General features: G+C 46.6%; 1 protein-coding gene across 4 annotated transcripts in view; it reads left to right on the top strand.

The window, feature by feature from the left end:
* Window positions 1–21,112, top strand: part of NEDD4L (NEDD4 like E3 ubiquitin protein ligase) — a 346,987-nt gene that overhangs the window by 158,294 nt on the left and 167,581 nt on the right. Inside the window, exon 1 of one of the 4 annotated variants that reach the window (XM_019815349.3) lies at window positions 3,367–3,644. The exons of the other annotated variants lie outside the window; for them this stretch is intronic. Within the exon in view, the coding sequence (XP_019670908.1) occupies window positions 3,622–3,644 (23 nt within the window). The 5' untranslated portion in view covers window positions 3,367–3,621. Of the gene's footprint in view, window positions 1–3,366; window positions 3,645–21,112 lie in introns of those variants that run through there. 4 annotated transcript variants of the gene reach the window in all.

Here is a 21,112-nt window from a genome sequence, read left to right on the forward strand (position 1 = left end):
GTTATGGGGCCACTCTGAGTTTATGGGACTGTCTTCCATCAGACTTTAGAGCTGCTCGATGTGCTCGACTCAGCCCTGCTCTGATCCCTTTTGCTCCCCGGTTGTTCCAGACTTTGAGTATTCTTGACTCTTGAGTCTGTGATTCCCTCACTCTCAGCCCCCTGACCTGGTCTTCTCCTTTGCGGGGGCCGGGGGGGTAGATACCGCAAAAAAGCAACCCTCAGAGGGAGAAATACAATAAACTGCTCTTTGCTGTCCCTCACCCCTGCCCTGTCTACAACAGCACTTGTCCTTTATTCTTCTATGGCACCTCCTTTGCCTCCCAGGGGAAACTTAACAGTATCTGGAGATGTTTTGGGTTGTCACACCCAGGAAGAGCTCTGTCTCATGGATGGAGAGCACCAGGGATGCTGCTGAACATCCTACAGTGCACAGAACAGCCCCCACAAAGAAGAATTACCCAACCCCAAGTGTAGCCCAAGTTCAAAAAACCTGCCTTTTGACATACCCGCCGACCTTGGCCACACTCCATCAGTTAGCCAGTGTCTGCATCCTCGTCTCTCTGTGCTACATCTGCTCTGTAGGGCAGTGGGTTTCCTTTTGGAGATAATAGAGAGATTTGATCATTTCAGGCTATCCTCGGTTAATAGTATAGTGAGAGCGGGGATAGGAACACTGGATTAGGACTGAATGTTTGGGTTGAATCTGTATTAGCATTTATTCCTAGATTGTGGTGCCTCTCAGGTCCCTCCTCTAAACAGAGGGACTTGAACTAAACCTTCCAGCACTTCCTCCGTTGTGAACAATTCTTAATGCAGTGCTAAGATGGTTGTCGGTAGATTTAATTGCATTTTAGTGGCGGTTGAGCAGAAGCTGATTTCTGTGGGTTTTGGGGACAAAGATGTGCAGGTGGGTCCCTTGGTCAATTAGATTAACCATAAACGGAAGTGGCAAAATTGGAGTTGGAAAGGTCATTTTTTCCCCCCCTTCAGCCAGTATACGGTTTTCTGTGCATTATTCAAGGCAGAGCCTCAGTAGACCGGGAGGGCGTAAAAGTACTAAAATGAAGCATTTGGCTGTGGGAGAATGGTTATTAATGAGAAATCTGAGATCTGTCTGCATTTTTTATATTAATAATTTGAATTACGTGATTCTTGAATTGGTGTATGAACTTGCTAAGGCTGCCATAACAAAGTACCACAACAGATGTATTTTCTCACAGTTCAGGGGCCTGAACTTGTGAGAGCAAAGGTGTCAGTGGGTTGGTTTCTCCTGAAGTCCCTCTCCTTGGCCTGCAGGTGGCCATCACTTCCCCGTCTCTTCGCGTGGTCTTCCCATTATGCACCTATGTCCATATTTTCTCTTGTAAGGACACAGGTCATCCTGGACTAGAGGCCCACCCTGAAGATTTCATGGTAGCTCAGTTACTTCTTGGAAGACCCCGTCTCCAAACATAGTCACATGCTGAGGAGATAAGGGTTAGGACTTGAACATAAGAGTGGGGGGTGGGGGTGGGGGGAGACACGATTCTCGACCCGTAACAGTTGGGTAACATTTGATGAGAAGTTTAGGTACCTTTTATATATGTATATATTTAAGTTTATTCATTTTGAGAGAGACAAAGAATGGGTTTGGGAGGGGCGGGGGTGGGGGGAAGAGAGAGAGAGAGAGAGAGAGAGAGAGAGAGAGAGAGAGAGAGAGAGAGAATGAATGAGAATCCCAAGCAGGCTCCACACTGTCAGTGCAGAGCCTGATGTGGAGCTCGAACTCATGAACGGTGAGATTATGACCCAAACCAAAACGAAGACTTGTATACTTAACTGACTGAGCCACCCAGGCCGCCCCTTCCCCTTTTATCTTTTTTTTAAGTTTATTTTTAGTAATCTCTATGCCCAACGTGGGGCTGGGCCCCACGACTCTGAGATCAGGAGTTGCGCATTCTTCTAGCTGAGCGAGCCAGGTGCCCCGGTGCCTTTTATCTTTAATGGAACAGGCAAACCGTTGAGTAACTACTTCAGCTTGCTAAGGTGTATTTTCTTGTACTGTGGTTCTTAGGTTTTTAACCTTCCAGCCGGTGTATAAATGTGAGCCAGCTTATTAATTTTGTAATTTTAGATGTAGTCAGAGATGGAGTTGCTGCTCTTAAATGTGTTACTTGTGTGTCCTCACCTGTTGAATACTAAATGCTTAGGGTATTTCCCCCTTGTCGTTTCGAGATTCCTACCAAAAATGGTTCAAACTGTCAGCCTGTGTGCGGAGAGTGTATTTGGGGATGGGGTTTCTGGCAGTAACCTGGTTCACAGGTTCCCCAGCAAGGCTTCGGTGATGCTCCTAACCACGAGAGGTCACCGGCTCCCCTGGTGACCTGTCTTGTCCCAGCACCTCCGGGAATCCCAGCCTTAGAGCACCTGTGGGAACCTGAAAGTCTAGTTTAGAGGTTCTTGGCTGACGTGCCAGGAACGCTTCGTGAGTGAGCATGCCCCCAGATTGGAGTTAATGTAGAAAGTTAGCTTTTTGCTACACGTGGGGACACTTCCTGTCTCAGCCACAACTGCTGGGCTTGCAGAGTGGGTTTCCACTTGGCTTTGGGCACGAGCAAAGAGGCGGAGCTTAGTGCCAGTCGCAAGCCAAAGAAAGAGCACACCTTTTACCTGGTCTCGGGGAGTCCGGTAAGGGCGGTAAACTGTACCCCTCCAGTGGGACCCAGTGCTGAAGAAGTGCCAAGGTGAGCCCCACTGGCCCTCTCTGTGCTTTTGGTCTGTACCTCAAGGACACCCCCGCCGGTTAATCTGAAATTGGGTTTGCACACCAGACATGGTGGATTGGTTTATAGGGTGGTGCTGTCTGTGCTGTGACACCAGATCAACACCTCCTCTCCACCCCCCCCCCCGCCCCCCATCAGTTCTGTTTGGAGTTGTAGTTTGGCTCACAGTTACCTTTGCCAGGGCCTCTTGCCCCTTCAAGACTTTCAGCTTTTTGAGGGCCCAGGTGCTCTCTAGCCTGCCTGGTATGGAGCCTCGCTCACAGGAAGTGGAGAGAAGCCAAGTTCATTGTGCAGGTGAAGAGCAGACCCCTACGGCCCGTCTTCCCCAGAAAACCGGGACGCAGCTTTAAAAGAAAAAAGAAAAACAACAGCCCAGCCCAGTTACAGTGATTAAGAGCACCCTGTGCTCTCCGGTTATTGCCTGTCCTGTTTGGTAAACCGTCAGCCCTTCTTTCCCCCTTTGACAGTTGCCGCTTGGAGATGCGGGGCTGCAGGTAAACTAACGTTACCCGCGCTCTGTGGCTGTTGAAACGAATTACTGAGCTGGGTGGAGTTAGCTAATCCTCATGGTGGGGGTGGAGCTTGACTGCTTTTCCACCAACAAGCACTTCTTTCTAGCTGTCATCGAAGTGAATCATCAGTATAAGTAGCAAGCTCCCCGGATTCCTCCCCAGTTGTGTGAAAACTTCCTGGTGGTCCCCGAGTTCGGGCAGAGGTGTGTGTCGGCAGGCTTTCCTCAAGGGGAAGGAAGGAGAGGAGGCCAGGAGCCCAAGGGTCGTCGAGGTAGATTCCCGGCCGTGTGACCGCAAAGCTAGCCGAAGCAGACGCTTCCCGGCAGGACAGATGGCTTGTTTTTCATGAGCCTTGAGGACAATTATAGGTAAGAACAAAGACGCCACTGTATGTGTGTTATATGAATGTGTAACGTCTGTTGGCACGGAGTCTGATCTTCGTGTAGGGCCGTTTTTATACCAGTGGCATTATTCTAACACAGCCCCAAATTTTCCAGGATGAATGACTTGTTCTCGGTGTTCAGGGTTAGCTGTAGTTGATCAGTTTTACCCTTGATTTGTACAGATGGAATGGTGGGCAAAGAATGAAACTCGGGGGAAAGAATTAGGATGTCAGTTCTCCTTATTTTTAACCCTTTTGCTTTCTTATCTCTGCCTTGACTAGAAAAATGTACACTTTTTACTCTCAAAACAAACGCACGATGGATGCCTTTGTTTTCTTTTTGAAAAAATAATAGAAAATGTAGACCACTCAGGTTCTGTGAATGTTCTCTGGTTCGGAAGTCCATGTTTTAGGAAGAAACAGGTGTTCTTGTTCTGTTTTGGGTCTCTCTCTCTCTCTCTCTCTTTCTGACTTAGAAATCTCACTGGAGAGGAGGGAGACCCCAGCTGTACTTGGCTTCAGATGAAATAACATCTTAGGTTGGAAATGGTTGACTTGAGAATGATGCATGGTTTTATCTGAATTGTCGGTGGTGAGAGAAACCTTTCTCCCCCTTATTTTTGGCTTTCATAACTTATTCTGAATGCATTAATGATGATGATTATGACGATGGTTGGTTTGAGAACAAAAATTAAAGCCCATATTCAGCTGCTTCCTTTAGGTTTTGCTGTCTTTTTCCCCACCCTTACTACTCATACATACGAATATACTTCATGATTAACACGTGATTTTTCTGTTTCTTTACTGTCTCATTTGATGGTGATTCATAAACTGTTAGCGAACTAGTTAGTGTGTATCAGTGTGCAGGCCACACCTTTCTATTAATGAGCCAGGGTACTTTCAAATAAACATTCCTCATGTTAAATGGTAAGATGGATGGAATTTTAAGACAATTCAGTAAAAATGGGTCAGTGATGAGAAAGGGCAAAGCCAACAGTCAAATCGGGAGTTACTCTTTAATAAAATACTTCATTTCACATCGAGAAGGCTGTGGTCCGCAGGTGTTTGAGTTAGATTTCCAATCAGACAAATGAGAACAAGCAGCCAGACTAGAAAAGGGAAATTAAAGACGCTGTGTGGTATTGCGCTCCCTCCTTTCAATGATCTTGGGGAGGACAAGGTGAACTTTAATTCCCAAAGGAATGTGAGTAAGCTTGTCAAATCAGGAGGGGGGAGGGAAATGCTTTATTTAATTAGGAGAAAAGGGGAATGATTTTCACAGATGTTACTTTTTTTTTTTTTTTTTTTTTTGGTCTTGCCACTGAATGTTGATTTAAGACAATATGTTTAGGACGCTGTTTTGGTCAGTATGGAATATAAGAAGCAAAACTAAGGCAGGAATGGAATGATAGGAATTTGCTGCTGGAGGAGTATAAACATTTTATCGTAAAGTGGTTGGTATGGTTGGGGAACCCTGTAGACTTCTTGACCACATCTTAGACATAGTTGATGAAACAGAGGCTCTTGTGGGGCATCTGGGTGACTCAGTCAGTTGAGTGTCCGACTTCAGCTCAGGTCATGATCTCGCAGTTTGTAAGTTCAGGCCCCCAGGTCAGGCTCCCTGCTGTCAGCCTGTCAGCCCAGAGCTCACTTTGGATCCTCCGCCCCCCCCGCCCCTCCCTCACTTGCGCTCTCCCCAAAATAAATAAATATTTAAAAAGACAAAAACCAGAGGCTTTTGTAATTATGGCAGTTGTGTTGGGATTGGGGGGAGGGGGGGTGAGGTTGTTTCGACTGTGTCTGAACTTAATTCCGGGCAATCTCGTCTGTGCTCTGTGGGACTTGTCCAAATCAACTTTCAGGTCATTTACATGTAATTTCCTCCACCTTGGCCGAAATCTTTTCCTTCCTCGTGATTTCCCTCCTCGGGTGTTTTGGGTTAGCTAGCAATGATTTAACGTCCTAGCAATGTCGAGGATGCCCGATTCTGTATGTCAGCTCAGAGCTAGCCAGCTAATCCCACCCCTGGGATCCCAGAGACTTCTGAGGTCATTCACCTTTGGGGCGATGGCAGCAGCACACATTCTCAGGTGTTTCCAGAATATACCTTAACTATGTTCTCAGTGGCTCAGAATTCCAAAGAGAGTCACTTGGCACACCTTGACCTCCTGTAAATATTTGCGCTCCCTGTGTGCTTGGCCTGGTTTTCTCGAGAGCACAGGTGAACAGGGAGCACAGGTAGCTAGCTCCCTATGCGATCCTGCCCACCTGCCCACCAGGTCGGGCCTGGGGGAGACTGCCAGCTAGCTGCCCCCCTGAAATCAAAGGGGACTTTATTTCCGACTCCTGCAAAAGCCGGAGGTTCTGGATCTTTTAGAAAACTCGCCCTGCCCTGCTGTTGTTGCCAAAACTGGATCAGCCCAGATCATCGTAAGATCTTTTCAGGTAACCACGGGCTGTGCGCGCTCTCAGCTGGGACTTGTGCCTTGCTTATTCATCTCAGAGGTAGCTGCTGGCAGAAAAGTTCAAATTCCACCTCCTGAGAGGACACTTACTGTGATGAGCCCTGAGTAATGTATAGAATTGTTGAATCATTGTGTCATACACCTGAAACTAATATAATGTGTGCTAATGGTACTTGACTTTACAAAAGTAAAATAAAACAAAAACCAGCACCTGACGGGCATCATCCCCGAAAACAAAGGATCGATTTTCTTCTAGAGCACAGAGCCCTCCATGGACATTTTTGGAACGGCCCATGAGACCTGTGACATACCATCACACCCCAGAGGCAGTGAACAGTGTCATTTCACACTAGGTGGAAACGCAGATGAGAGATCTGAGTTGGGTGGACGGAGCTTCCTAGGAGTACGTGCAACAGCGCCACTTGCAGTGACGTGGGCCGTCCTGCTCGTGTCACTGTTATTCACGGGGCCTGCTGTAGGCAAGGGATCACAGGCAGGTAAACCACCTGTGACTCAGGCCGGTGCCTGGAAACCCCGTCACGTTATTGGGGCGTTTGGGCATAGATTCTGCAGCAGAGGCCATATGGAGTCCCGGCGTTGTGATCTCCCGGAGCACGTGCCAGCGCGGGGGTTTGAACCCTCGGCTCCATTAACAAGGTCCGGGAGTTCATTCCGGCCACCATCTGCCATGCTAAGCGACTCCGTGAGATTTCCAGCCTCATTAAAGGGAATGGGGTGGTGGCCTCAAGGTATTTTAATATATTCTTCTCCCTTGTTGCCCTTTTGTGTTGAGGTTTGTATCTGTGTTCATCGGCAAGCGGTGTATCTGAGAGAGGTGTGTTCTCTTTGGACACTGTCGCGTCTGGTCTATTTGCGTGACTATTTGAACTCTTTGACATGGCCGTTTAGCACAGGTGTGATGTCTTGTTCGTTGGGTGGCGCAGTCGGTTAAGCGTCCGACTTCAGCCAGGTCACGATCTCGCGGTCCGTGAGTTCGAGCCCTGCGTCAGGCTCCGGGCTGATGGCTCGGAGCCTGGAGCCTGTTTCCGATTCTGTGTCTCCCTCTCTCTCTGCCCCTCCCCCGTTCATGCTCTGTCTCTCTGTGTCCCAAAAATAAATAAAAACGTTGAAAAAAAAATTAAAAAAAAAAAATGTTTCCTCGTATTCTTTCAGTCTGTCAGTTACCAAATACTAAGTGTCTTTGTGCTACATGCTGAGAGGTACTTCTTTTTCCGCCCTACAGTTGGCAGTTTTTGCTGCGTTAACACTTTTTCAGGGTTCATTCCCACCCCCATTATTGTTCTCACTTGATGTATTTTATAAATAGACTTTAACAGCCGTTACGCCCTGGGCTGAGTGAAGATGGCAATCAAAGACGATTAAGACTTAATTGATCTGTAAGATTAATGAGACCAGGAAAACACGTCCCCTAATCATGTTAGCTGGTTTAAAAAAAAAAAAAAAATTCTCTTCAATTCTTTGTTCACTGTTGGGAAGCCACGTACGAAAGGTAGAGGAGTTTTCATCGGCGTGTGCCAGTGGAACTCTGTTCCCGAAGAACAGAGTTCTTCAGAAGGGCTCAATGGCTAGAAGGGTTATGTAAAGCAGAGAGGTGTGCATGTCAGAGAGAGGGAGAGGGAACATGATGAGGCGCGGAGGCCCTGTCACCTGCCAAGGAGCTGCAGCTCCCAGATGACAGATCACTCCTTCTGCAGGGATACTGCTATTTAAATTTGATTCTTAGCATGACGTAGGATGGGGGAGTGTTGATGACAAAGCCAGCATCTCGCTTTGTCAATAACCTGTCGAGGAATGAGACCCACAGACTCAGCAGTGAGATTCCGAGCCTGCAGCCCCCTCCCCTCCCTGGGCAGGAGCCTCCGGCCTCATCACCTGTCACCTGTCACCTGTCACCTGCCCCGAGCAGCAGGCCCTGGGCTAATCCTAGGTGCTACCTGCGTCATCATTGAATTGCCCTTTTGTTGTGCTTGGGCACATCTATATTTGGCTCTGCTTTTTTTCTAAGGGAGGGGAGATGTGTGGGCAGAGAACAAAATGAAATGTTCCCGAATTGAGCCTGCGCCAGTTAAAAGTCTGAATGGCCTCCCGGGGTTTAGGTGAAACTTATTTACTCAACAAATACGCCCTGAGCACCTGAGGGGATGCCCTGGTTCTAGGTGCTGGGCAGGCTGCACAGCCCTGTGCGGTCGGTCACCTGGCCCTTCCACTCCCCTTGGAGACCTAACGCCTGGTGGGGGAGACCCACCGCCTGGTGGGGGAGACCCAAAACCAGGTGAACAGATCCTGTAATTGGAGGCAGGGTGAGTGTCTTTAAAGAAATGAAGTCAGGAGGAGGGAGTGACCATTATACGGATGGGTGATCTGTTTTTCTTTTGCATGGGAGCTCCTGACGCTTTCCAGTAGGTCTGGTTTGGGTGAGTGTGGAAGCTGTGGCCAGCTCTAGGGTAGTGGTTCCTTTAAAAGTCCTTTAAGACGTCCTTTGCGTGGAAAAGTATACGTTATCGTGCCTAGAAGAGTAAGCAGTCATTCATCTTAGAGCAAAATGAACAGATAACTTCCTGGAAAAAGATTTCCACCCATCAAACATATTTAAGTATCATCTGGTCTGATTGGAAATGAGGGATACCCACATCTGTGGAGTAGCCTTAAGAATGAATTATTCTTATAATAGGGGTGGCAGCCTAGGTTGCCTAGGTTGAACTCGTGGCTTGCTGTATCATTGACGCGACACAGGTTTTGTCATTTGCCAAGTGGAGTTGTTAGGTGACCTCCAATAACTTTTTGTGTCGGGATTTATGATAGCAACTTAGGGAACCAAACCTTGTAAGCTGTCACCGTTTGCAAACTTGAGGCCAAATACTGAGAGGGAAGAGGAACGTGACCACGTGCAGAGCAGGGCACTTGCCAAGCGTGGTCCATACTTCCGAAGTTCATAAGCCAGCATCGTGGAGCATGAGGCAACACGTCCCGAGTTGCTCCGGTTTCCGGGCTGTGTGAGTTCCTGTGCTGTGCTTGGAGGGGAAGCCCTGGGGACCTCCTGCGGTCTGCATGCTGAGGAGGACGACAGCAGCTGACCAAGAGCTAAGGGCAGGGGGTGTGGAAGCCTGGCCACTGACGGATGTTAGCTGCTAGAGACCGTGGCATCTAATGATTTCCAGTTGCAAGTGGCAGAACTGGAAGGCGGCCGGCTGTGCCCTCCTGCTGAGCTCACGCCCTTCATTGCGTTGCTGTGTTACCCTGTCTTTGTCAAGTGTACAACTGTTTGATTTCTGTGAGGGTCTGCCCCGCCACCTCCAGTTAACGATTTGTCATTTCCTTCAAGTGGCCGTTCAATCAAAATCACCTTTTCCGAAAGGCCCCAGCATCAGTCCTTTCTCTGAGGTGTGTTATCTTCTGCCACGTTTTTCTTTGCTATTATTTATTTTATTTTATTTTATTTTATTTTATTTTATTTTATTTTATTTTATTTTATTTCACTTTACCTTACTTTATTTTATTTTTTAATTTACTTATTTTATTATTGTATTTTTTATTAAAAAAATTTTTTTGAATGTTTTTATTTATTTTTGAGACAGAGACCGAGCATGAGCAGGGGAGGGGCAGAGAGAGGGGGAGACACGGAATCCGAAGCAGGCTCCAGGCTCTGAGCTGTCAGCACAGAGCCCCACGTGGGGCTCGAACTCACAGACCACGAGATCATGACCTGAGCCGAAGTCGGACGCTTAACGGACTGAGCCACCCAGGCGCCCCTATTGTATTTTTTATTGTATTTACCAACTATCTCCACCTGCCTGAGTATAAATTCCACAGAGGGAGGGAACTCTTAAGTGTTTCTTCCCTGGGGCCTCTGAGGTGCCTAGACCAGTGCCAGAGATATGGTCGGTGCTCAGTGAAAATTGGTTGAATGAAGGAATGGGGAGGGTCTGTGAAAGGAGCCTCCCCATGGGCTTTTCCCAGTCCTGACTTTGGTCTGTTAGAGGCTGTGGTTTCCTCTGAGCTGTTGATACTTGGAAGGGAGTTGTCTGTAGGTCATCTCGCCCCGCCTTCCTGCATTAGCGTAACGGGGTTCGCCGGGTGGCTCTCATCCTTCAAGAGGAGAGTCTAATGGGAGAACTTTCTTACATGCTTTTTGCTAAGGGTCAGAGTTGAGCCTCCCAGCTTCTGTTGCACAGAGAGGTATGTCCACAGAGGAATAGCTCTGGGACGCTCCGCACAGCTCCTCACTGATGAAGCAAATGTTTTTACCCATTGAGGGTGTTTCCTATCTAATTGCCACTCTGGTTTTCATCGTTCAGCCTGCTGCAGTTACGTGTTCCCGTGTGGCTTTGCTTCGCCTTAATCCTTTATTAATTACCTCTTGTCCAAACTCCCTAAGAGCAGATTATCCTTCACTTTCGGCTTCTCCGTTACCAGTGAATTTCTTTGTTTTCAGTCATGACTTAAGAAAAATAACCAAGGAATTGCAAATGAGGCTGTTTTGCCTCCATCCAGTTTATTCCTATTTTAGCCGTCTCTGACTTTAGAATGCTAGAGATAGCTGTTGCTCAGCCTGTGAGCTTTTCATGTTCCACGATATGGTCATGGATATCTTCCAGGATCTGCCTACCAGATAGCTTGAGATTTATCCTAAGTACCTCATATGCCAAACCTGCTCTTGGGCCATCATGATACCCCTATGAAGCAATTACTTACTGCAGACCTATGTGTAACTGGAATGTTCTGTACACAAGTGACCAAGACGTGGATGGCTTGTTAGAAAGGATTTTCCAGACCAGTAGCAAAAACGGACATGTAAGTAAATGATTGCTATACTGATTGACTTCTCCCGACAGGAGTGGGGTTTGGGGTTAGGCAGTGTTCTCAGAGACAGTTGAGCTGACCTTTAAGGTTGAATAAGGGTCACGTGCAGGCAAGGTGGGCGCAGGGCATTTCTAGCAGAGGGGAAAACATGGTATGTTTGGAGAACTAAAAATCGTCCCTTTGGCCAAGTGTGTAAGGCACATGGGTGATGGCATCGCACAGGCAGGCACCAGAGCCAGGCAGACCGTGCATTCTCCGGACTTCGCCTTGTAGGTTGCAAAGAACGGATTCAGGCTGGGTGATTGCTACGAGTTGGACTTGGGTGGTGGAGTTAATATTTGGCTGCATTAACAAGATGAGGAGAGGAGGTTGGGGCTTGCAGTGAATTTCATCCTGGAGGTGTTTTTAATCACTGAGCTTGGATGGCCAGAAGATTTCGTCATTTGTTTGCCTACTGCTCAAGCCTTAGGTCCTCAAAAATTACGGACTGCAGAATACAGAGCATAAATCTAATTAGTGGCTAATAATTGGTATTTGGCTAGAATACATAGTTATCCCCACATAGTCCGTTTCTCAAATTTAGATTGCATGTGTCTGGCTAGGGTTTTGTGTTCACTTACACGGAGTCATGTTGTTATCTTTACGTTAATTGCCAAGGTTTCCAACTGCTTTTTTCAGTATAGTTCCTGAATATTATTCCTGCAGAATGGGGAAGTCATATGTGTGTTCACCTTGCTAGGGGTAACCTCGCATACTTTGTCCCCTAGTGACTCAGTGAAGGGACAGATCGGGTCTTGTTTTGTGGCGACACCTGCTACATCCACAAGTGGCATATACTGGATTTTATTTTCGTGTGATCGCTGTTTCGTGGTATCTCAGTCCACATCAGCTGCATAAAAATTTGAGGTTAATTGCAATGAATGTTTTCTCAACACGTGCCTTTTGTAAGGGCAGTTTGGTGTGTGGATATTCTCATCTACATGGAGTCTTACACATCTTCATTTCTTTTTTTAATTTTTTTTTTAAATTAAATCTGTGCTGAGCTGTCAGCACAGAGCCTGTTGCAGGGCTCGAACTCACGAACCATGTGATCGTGACCTGAGCCAAAGTCGGAAACCCAACCGACCGAGCCACCCAGGCACCCCAGTACACATCTCTGTTTCAAAAAGCAAACCTTTTTAGGATTGGGTAAAAATCAGCGACACACTACAAAGGCATGAAAAATGACACAATTGGAATAAAAACTTATAATGGCATGTGGGGAACTAGTGACACATTTCTTAATACCTCCCTTTCCAGTTGATAAGTAATTGTCAACAATCTAATCAAGGGTTCTGGAGTTAACTCGTTTGTTGTTTCTCGCTAACTTAGTCCTCAAACATTGGTATTTCTGTGTCCTCTTAGATTTCAGTATTTAAGTTTTTCTTACAAGTGTGTGTTGATGCCGTAAGTTAGTTGTTAAACCTTTTTATGTTTAGTTGATCAAAAGTCGCTCATGATGTTTGTGTTTGCTATCGGTTAACATGATTGCTGAAATGAAGTTGACTGAAGCTTTTTTCCCTCCATTTTGTTGTTTCTTTGAATGTGTTTGAGCCTCTGAGGGCACTCTAGGGAATGACCTCGTGGCTCCCACATTGTGAAAAAGGGAAGAAAGTAAAGAAAAGGAGATTTACATGGAAACTACATTCTGTATGTAGTTGATCATTATCAAGTATGAGACAAACTGAGAAATCTGTTTTGGCAACTCAGGCAAGACCGTGTTTGCAAATGTGTGACCCTGGGATGAAGTGAGCCTCTCAATAACGAGGGGGTAGGCAGTCAAGCAACCAAGAAATATTTACTGAGGGATTTGTTCTGTGGGACGTCAGGTGGAAAATGCAGACAAGCCTAAAATGTAGGTAGTGGTCTTAAGCGAGAAGTGCAAATAGCGTAAGAGAATTAAGGCACACTTGAGAAAGGGCAAACAATACAGAAAGGCCACGTATTTCAGTGGCGAAGGTCTAAACAGGCGCGATTGCAGGAATGTGGAGCGTGGAGAGGCTGGTTGGTCTAGGGTGGTTTGTTCTGGGAAGAGGAGGGAGAGGCAGTGCTGATGTTTCCCTTGGAGGGGAGAACGCATGGTCACCCATAAGTGAGCGTGCTCCAAGGGTAAGGGGGCTGAAAACTTTGAAGATAGTAGATCGGCCTGTTTAGGGAATCAAACAGGTATGGATGGTGGGGACAAGTGGTTTCATTAGATTCTGCACGTATACTGCCTGATAGAAATTCTTAAGCATAAAGTAAACAGGGATCCCATGTCCTATCTGAGCGTAATAGAGGTCCGACTACTACAGTTCTCATGGGAGAGGTGCGCTTTGTTCCGTGTGCTCTCCCCCCCGTGATTATTTAACCCTGCTTCAGGGTCCCAGGGACAAGGGGAAACATCTGTACGACAAAGTCATCTAGAGGTATAAACCGTAATGCTCAAACACACACCTCTGTGACATATGGTGGTGTAGGTAGGACCAATACCTATTAACAGTTCTAGAACGTACCCTAGGCTCTCTTTAGAAGTCCTTCGATATCCAGTCTCCTCTGACACAGTGACTTAAGGGAGGATTTTAAGATGTCTGAACACCGGGAAGGCGTCGTTTCTTCTATAAACTCCCTTTCTTCTTGACAACACATGGGCCCAGGAGGTCCAAGTGTGAGTATGGACTATATATTTATTGCATAACCGGGAGACTAAACCGTGTGCTGTGTCACACTCCTCTCTCTTGCTAGCGTTGGGGGGCGTGAGGCATTATCATCATCTGGCCCTCTTTCTATTGATACTTGTTTTTCTTCCTGTGATAATACCATGAAGCATCATTGTTTTGCCTCTCTTTTCAAACTCTTTGAAAGGCCGTGTGGTGATACAGTGCAGAACTCAGCATAATGGACAGGCCAAATGTCTAGTAGTTTGTTTACATGCGTACTAGCCTTGGAGATAAAACTTTTTAAAAATGACTTTGCAGATTATTATTATTTAAGAGTTGAGGGCATACTTTTGTTTCCTTGAATTGCAGGATTTCACAGACAGCTGTGTTTTGGTGAGCAGTCTGAACGTGACTGGCAGGGTGGCATTAAAAGTACATGTATTTTTGGGGCGCCTGGGTGGTTCAGTCGGTTAAGCGCCCGACTTCGGCTCAGGTCATGATCTCACGGTTTGTGAGTTCGAGCCCCGCGTCGGGCTCTGTGCTGACAGCTCGGAGCCTGGAGCTGCTTCGGATTCTGTGTCTCCCACTTTCTCTGTCCCTCCCTTGCTTGTACTCTGTCTCTTCCCCTCAAAAATAAATAAACCATTAAAAAAAATTTTTTTAAAGGGCATGTATTTTAAATGTTCTACAACTTGGTACAGGCCTGTAATCTTTTTTATTTTTAAATTTTTAAAAATCATTTTTGTGTGAGAGATTGAGAGCACGCAAGTGGAGGAAGACAGAGAGAGAGGGAGACACTGAATCGGAAGCAGGCTCCAGGCTCTGAGCTGTCAGCACAGAGCCCGACCCAGGGCTCGAACTCAGAGCAGTGAGATCATGACCTGAGCCGAAGTCGGATGCTCAACTGACAGAGCCGCCCAGGCACCCCAGGCCCGTAATCTCTTACCTGCAATTCCAAAATCCAAAAAGCCCTGGCAACTTGGAACATTTTTGTAAGTTTGTAGGAAACTCACTTGATGACAACACTGGACCTGAGCAGATTTGAGTGTTTCTGGTGTTTATGTAGAACACTCGATAGAACTATTCATACATACTGCACAGATCTAACATTTGATTGTGGGGCTTGCCCCAAGCCCCTCCTGGGAACGTTAGGTCAGAATTCAAATAGAGTCATCTTTCTAAGACGAGAAAGGAGTAAGCGTTCTAGAACACATCCGGCTCCAAGTGTTGTTGATAAAGACCGGCTTTAAGGGAGTGGTGACTTCCTAGGGCTGTAATAAAGAACCACAGACTGGGTGGCTTAAAACCTAGACATGCATTGTCTCACAGTCCTGGAGGCTGCAAGCCAGAAATCCGGGTGTCAGCAGAGCCGTGCTCCCTCTGGGGGCTCTGGGGGAACCTTCCATGCCTCTGTTCTGTTCTGGAGTTGGCAGGTGATCTTCAGTATGTCTCAGCCTGTAGCTGCATCCCTCTGTCCCTGTGTGTCTTCACATCATCTTCCTACGTGCACATCTGTGCAAATTTTCTCTTAACTAGGACTCTATTCTGTTGGATTAGGATCCACCCTGATGACCTCATATTAACTGGATTACTTCTATACAGGCCCTTTTTAATTTTTTCATTTTATTCCTTTTTTGAGAGAGACAGAGCACAAGCAGGGGAGGGGCAGAGAGGGAGGGAGACACAGAATCCGAAGCAGGCTCCAGGCTCTGAGCTGTCAGCACAGAGCCCGATGCGGGGCTCGAACTCACAAACCGCAAGATCACGACCTGAGTTGAAGTCGGACGCTTAACCGATGGAGCCAGCCAGGTGCTCCAAGACCCTCTTTCATAATAAGGTCGCATTCCGAGATACTGGGATACTTCAACTTACCTGTCTTTTGTCTTGGGAGTGGGGGTGGGGCGCGATTTAGCCTATAACCCAGGGAATAGTTCAAGATGACCTACTCCCTTCTTTCTGTGTTCAGGTGTGTGCCAAGTTCAAGACCTCAGCCTCAGGGCTTTCCTGGTGCTCCCCATCCCTGGCAGCTATGTCACTGAAGGGGCACCACTCTTGGGGCTGCTTGTTGAGACTTCAGAAGCTTCCACGTCTCCTGCTAACCTCAAGGGAGGGAGGAACCCCTTTTCTCAGAGAGTCTTGCGTGCAAGAGGAAGACAGATTCTTGTAGTGAGAGCTGCACTTAGGGTTGGCTCCTGAGGTACGACCGGGACCGCGGTCACTCCCACCCTGAGAAGTCTACACTCTTACTAAGTAGGTTAAAGGAAAGATCATGCAGAAAGTGCTGGGCACAGAGTAAATGCTGGGAGGTAGAGCGGTTAGTGTTTATGTGCCTAGGACCCTTTGAGCAGAATACGCAGCTGGCTTCGGGTCCCCCTTCACCCCCCACGCTTTGCTGTTTGCCCGAGGCTTGCTCTCAGCAGACCCGCGGTTTACCGGTCCACACGGTCCACACGGCACCTCCCTCTGCCCGACCTTTGTTCCTGAGACCACGGCGGTCTCGGCCGTGACCATCTCTGTGGCGGCCAGAGGGGTGCTGAACACCTGTCTCCGTGTGTCCCCTTCAGTCCCAGTGTCCCGAAGCGTGCGGTGACCATGACAGCAGAGGCGTAGCCCAGCTGTGCTGTGGGAGCCAACGCTCTTCCGAGTTCATTAAAAGTATCCTTTCCTCTGTTTAGTTAATAAAGGCCGAGCTCCCTGAGTAGTTCTCTACTTGAGAATTGGCTGTCTTTCCCAGGTTGGCACGGCTCAGTGTTGATTCTCCTTTGGCTTTGAGTTCCAAGTTCCTCTGTTGGACCAGCGGTGTTCCTTCACGAGCACAAAGACACAGGTGGGATTAGCCAAGGAGTTGACCTCAGTGTTCCTGAAGAGCGATGACACTGGAAGTCTGCTCCCACACTGGCTGATTTCAGTGCCGTTCCGTGTCTGTGCACCTGTGTTTTAAGGCTACTAGATACATTTGGGGGTAAAGGGAACTAATGTATTAAAAAAAAGAGAGTGTATCTTTAATCTTCGTTTGAAGTTTGAGTTGGATTGATTTTTCTTTCGAACCATGAGAGAAGTAGATGAGCAGGTGTCCGCATCCTACCTGCCTCATGTAAGATCAGAGAGGCTGACCAAAGCATCACCTCTCAGATTCCCCTGCCTTATTTCCTTTAGAACAGAATGCCTGACAGGCTTGTGTTATTCCAGGGTACTTGTAACTGTTTTCTCGTTAGACAATGGTGTGTTTTTAAACAGGCAAGAACCCACTCACCTTTGCTCTAAAATAAACAAAAAGCAGTACTGGCTGGTTAATGAAAATGACAGGTAGGCCTTGTAGATTGCCCTTCCTACACCCCAGTAAACAAGGGCACGGTCGGGTGTCAAAGACCTTGGCATCCAGTAGAGGTGAGGCTGTACCCTCTTCCCACCCTCTAGGGGTGATTGCATAGTGGGAAGGGAAAAACTGAGTTGAAAGGACCCATTGTGCTGCTGGATCCTGGAGAAACAAAGAGGAAAAGTGGAGACTCCGTGGTTCCCAAAGTGTGGTGCCCAGATGAGCAAATTGTTAGAGATGCAGAGTATCGTCCTGTTCTACCTTGGGTCAGAATTGGCAACTCAGGGACGGGGGCCCAGCAGCCTGTGTTTTTGTCAGCCCTCCGGGTGATTCTGATGGCCGCCATGGTTTGAGAATCTCTGCTCTAGGAATTTCTAATCCCCAGGTCAGAGCCAGTGTGGTGATGCTGTGTGCTAGAGAACAGACCCATCTGCCTCTGAGGCTTCTTCATGGTGCACGTACGGCAGACAGGGCACGTGTACGTATTCTCAGTTGCTCTGCTTAATATTTACGGAGGGCAGACACCATCAGAGTATAGGGACTGCCAAGTGAGAGCAAGATCGAAGTAGGTACCTGGACAAAGGTGAAGTGTAGACGGGGAGGAGGGGGTGTGGCAAGGGGGAGCCAACTTGTGACAGGATGGGCAGCACACGTGGGGAATGTCAGAAGGTTTCCTTGATAAATCTCCCCAACTTCCCAATTTTTTTGTCGGAGCGGTATCCTCTGTGCCACAAGGGTTCTTATGTGGTGACGTGGTGCCCCACATAGATTGCCTTCTCTGGCCTGGATGGGTGATAGATGGAGCGAATTTCTATTTCTACTAGACTATAAAAGGTGCTTAAATCCTAAGAGTCGGACTGTATGGTTTTCAAAGAACTTCTTTGGGGATGATTTAGCATTTAGGCCCACGATCACTGAGGATCCAAAGGACTTGTAAGATTGAAGCCTATTTTCAGCCAGCTCAGGATTCTGTCAGCGGGAGCCTGGAGGAAGGTACTGGGGAGAGGATATGGCTCTCCTCTCTGTTGCTACGTGGGAGAGCCTGGTGGATTGCACTCTTTCTTGATAGCCATTTATGCACCTGTTATTAACATGTTTGCCCCGCCCAGAGAGTTTCTGCCTGAACTACTTGGAATTCCTGTCTATTTTTCTTCTTTGGAGTTCTGGAAGCTCATTATCCTTTGTGCAAAACAAAGGAATATTTATTTACATAAACATTTAGAGTTCATAACACTTTGGCAGGCAGGAATGAATTCTATGGAGCGTGTGGCCAGTGAATACACAAGCATAGTAGAGAGAAATTGGTCTTTGAAAACGTATGGCTTTGGGGTTATGCTGATTACTCAGTTAAATACATAGAATAGCTACTTAAATCTTTAAGATTGGTGAAGACTGATAATGACAGAATTTCACTGGTAAATTTGAAAGTGTGTTTTTATAGCGAGGCTATACTATCACATGGGTTTATTACGCATGGACATTCTCCTGGGTTTTTTTAAATGAATTAAATGCCACAGATAATTTAATGATAAAGACCATATACTCTCTTAAATAACAGTAGTAGGGCTTTTTGCGTGTGCGCATGCATTTTTAAAAATGGGTGCTCAGGTAAAAAAAATGTGTTTTCCAGATAGAATTTTTGTTCATGGAACCATATCTGAGACGGTGGGGGCAGGGGAGGGGAGGAATGGGGAGATGATTCATTACATAGTTTTGTATTCAGCCAGAGCATCTGAGGAGTATTTAAAGTTTATACAAAGTGAACCCGAGTTACGTATTTTTAGTGTGCATACTCTATGGTTACAGTTACCCCGGATCCTCAAAATTAGGGCCCCTGTATGTTTGGGTTATTGTCTACTGTTTTATGCTGGGCTAGTCCTGGAGAGGTTACAAATGTGACTAGTTATAAAGGTTGAAGACAATGATTAAAAATACCTCTGAACTGTCATGGCCACTTGAAATTATGAAATTACGTAATTGTAATTATGTTTGATATAATGGTCTTGTTTGGCTGAAGATTTTCATAATGTCATTGCTTATCAAGAGACAACATCGGAACGTCTAGGTGGCTCAGTTGGTTGAGCGTCTGACTCTTGATTTCGGCTCAGGTCATGATCTTGCGGTTCATGGAATTGAGCCACATGTCGGGCTCCATGCTGTCTGGGAGCCTGCTTGTGATTCTCTCCATCCCTCTCTGCCCCTCCCCTGCTCCCTGTCTCTCTCTTTCTCTCTCTCTCTCAAAATAAACAAACATAAAAAAAAAAAAGACAATACTACTGTACTACTTGAGAACGGTCAGAGGAGTTTTAATTTTGTTGGTCCATTTCTAGTCTGAGAAGTGCAGATCTTTTGATCTCTAGATGGCTTATTGTGGGATATTCACTTACATTAGGCGATAAGCCCCCTCAACTTTCCAAACACTCTTAGGTTGTGGAATGCTCCCTGCATGTGAGTAGGTGCCTGTGCCCCCACATTCCTGAATTACTTTTTCAGAAGATAGATTCTTGTGCGAAGTCTTATCTCATCAGTTGGGAAAATGGGTAATGTCTCTCAAAAGCACATTTGAATTGCTCCCTCCCTTAGATGTGCATGGGGGCTAACAGTTGAGGCCTTTGGCAGAGTGGATTTTAAGACCCTCCTAAAGAGATAATACAAAGGTGCTGTGACCTAGTCATTACACATTGCTTCACTGGCGTGGGCCCCACAGGAAGACGCGTGCTGGTACAATGACGATGAAGCAGACTTCACCAACAGGACACTGAGCATAGATACTATGGGAATTAAGGTAGTCCCTTTTACTCCACTTACTGTGTTCCAACCTTTCTTTCAAGGCCCTTTGAGATGTCTTTACTCTGTTGCTTAAAAAGGAAGGTGGCTGTTAAATCAGGGATTGAGGCGAAAGCTGTAAATGCCTCTATACCTGCTTTATTGGCACACACATGATATTTTTAACTTGAATTTTCTAGTTGCTGCCATTTGGGACCATTTCTGGAGCGGGGGTGGGGGTGGAGGGATGGCGGTAGCCACTCTGGGACTGGCTGTGACCTCCAGTCTCGGCATCCCAACTGAACAGTAACATAGCTCTGCTATTTGGACTTTATGGAGAAATGAGAGGAAGGAAAAAAAAAAAATCCCTCATGGTCTCATGGTCTCCTTAATATAGTAATAAACACTATTTTATAGTTTGGTATATTTATAATGCAGTGGTTATATTTGCGTTTATAGTTGTGATGATATACAATTTTAACTTTATTTTTAGACAAAGCACAGGCAACTAAATCAAGTTCATTAATACCTACTTAATGGCTCCATAGCATTTCATATGTACATATATATATGTTAGGATATCTTCTCCTCATTCATGAAATGGGGTTACTAACATCCTCCTTGCCAGAACTGTTTCAGGGATTAGAGATGGTGTATACATAAGACACAAAATACAATGCCATTCATCCAGGAAGTACTTGATAAATGATACTGGAAATTATTACCTCTGTTCATAAGATATTCCCTGAATTTCTGATTGTCTTAGTTTTTTGTTTTTTGGTTTTTTTTTGTAACGTTTATTTATTTTTGAGACAGAGAGAGACAGAGGATGAATGGGGGAGGGTCAGAGAGAGAGGGAGACACAGAATCTGAAACAGGCTCCAGGCTCTGAGCGGTCAGCACAGAGCCCGACGCGGGGCTCGAACTCACGGACTGTGCGATCATGACCTGAGCCGAAGTCGGCCGCTTAACCGACTGAGCCACCCAGGCGCCCCTCTGATTGTCTTAGAATAATCATAAAAACTTACAGCTTCTTTGAGTTCTTTTTTTTTTTTTTTAAATGTTTGTTTGTTTTTGAGAGAGAGACAGTGCAAGCCAGGGAGGGGCAGAGAGAGACAGACAGACAGACAGACACAGAATCCGAAACAGACTCCAGGCTCTGAGCTGTCAGCACAGAGCCTGATGTGGGGCTCGAACCCACAAACCATGAGATCATGACCTGAGCTGAAGTCGGACACCCAACCAACTGAGCCACCCAGGGGCCCCCCTTCTTTGAGTTCTTAATATGCACGGCCAATTCATAAAGGCAACATTTGCAGTATGTGCCTTCCTTCTTGTCTGACTTTGTTTTCTGTGGAGGGGAGGGGTAGACTACCTCTTTGAGGGCCCCATCTTCTCTGTGACTCTT

Source organism: Felis catus, chromosome D3, assembly GCF_018350175.1.
Source record: "Felis catus isolate Fca126 chromosome D3, F.catus_Fca126_mat1.0, whole genome shotgun sequence".
In the NCBI taxonomy this organism is placed as follows: domain Eukaryota; kingdom Metazoa; phylum Chordata; class Mammalia; order Carnivora; family Felidae; genus Felis; species Felis catus.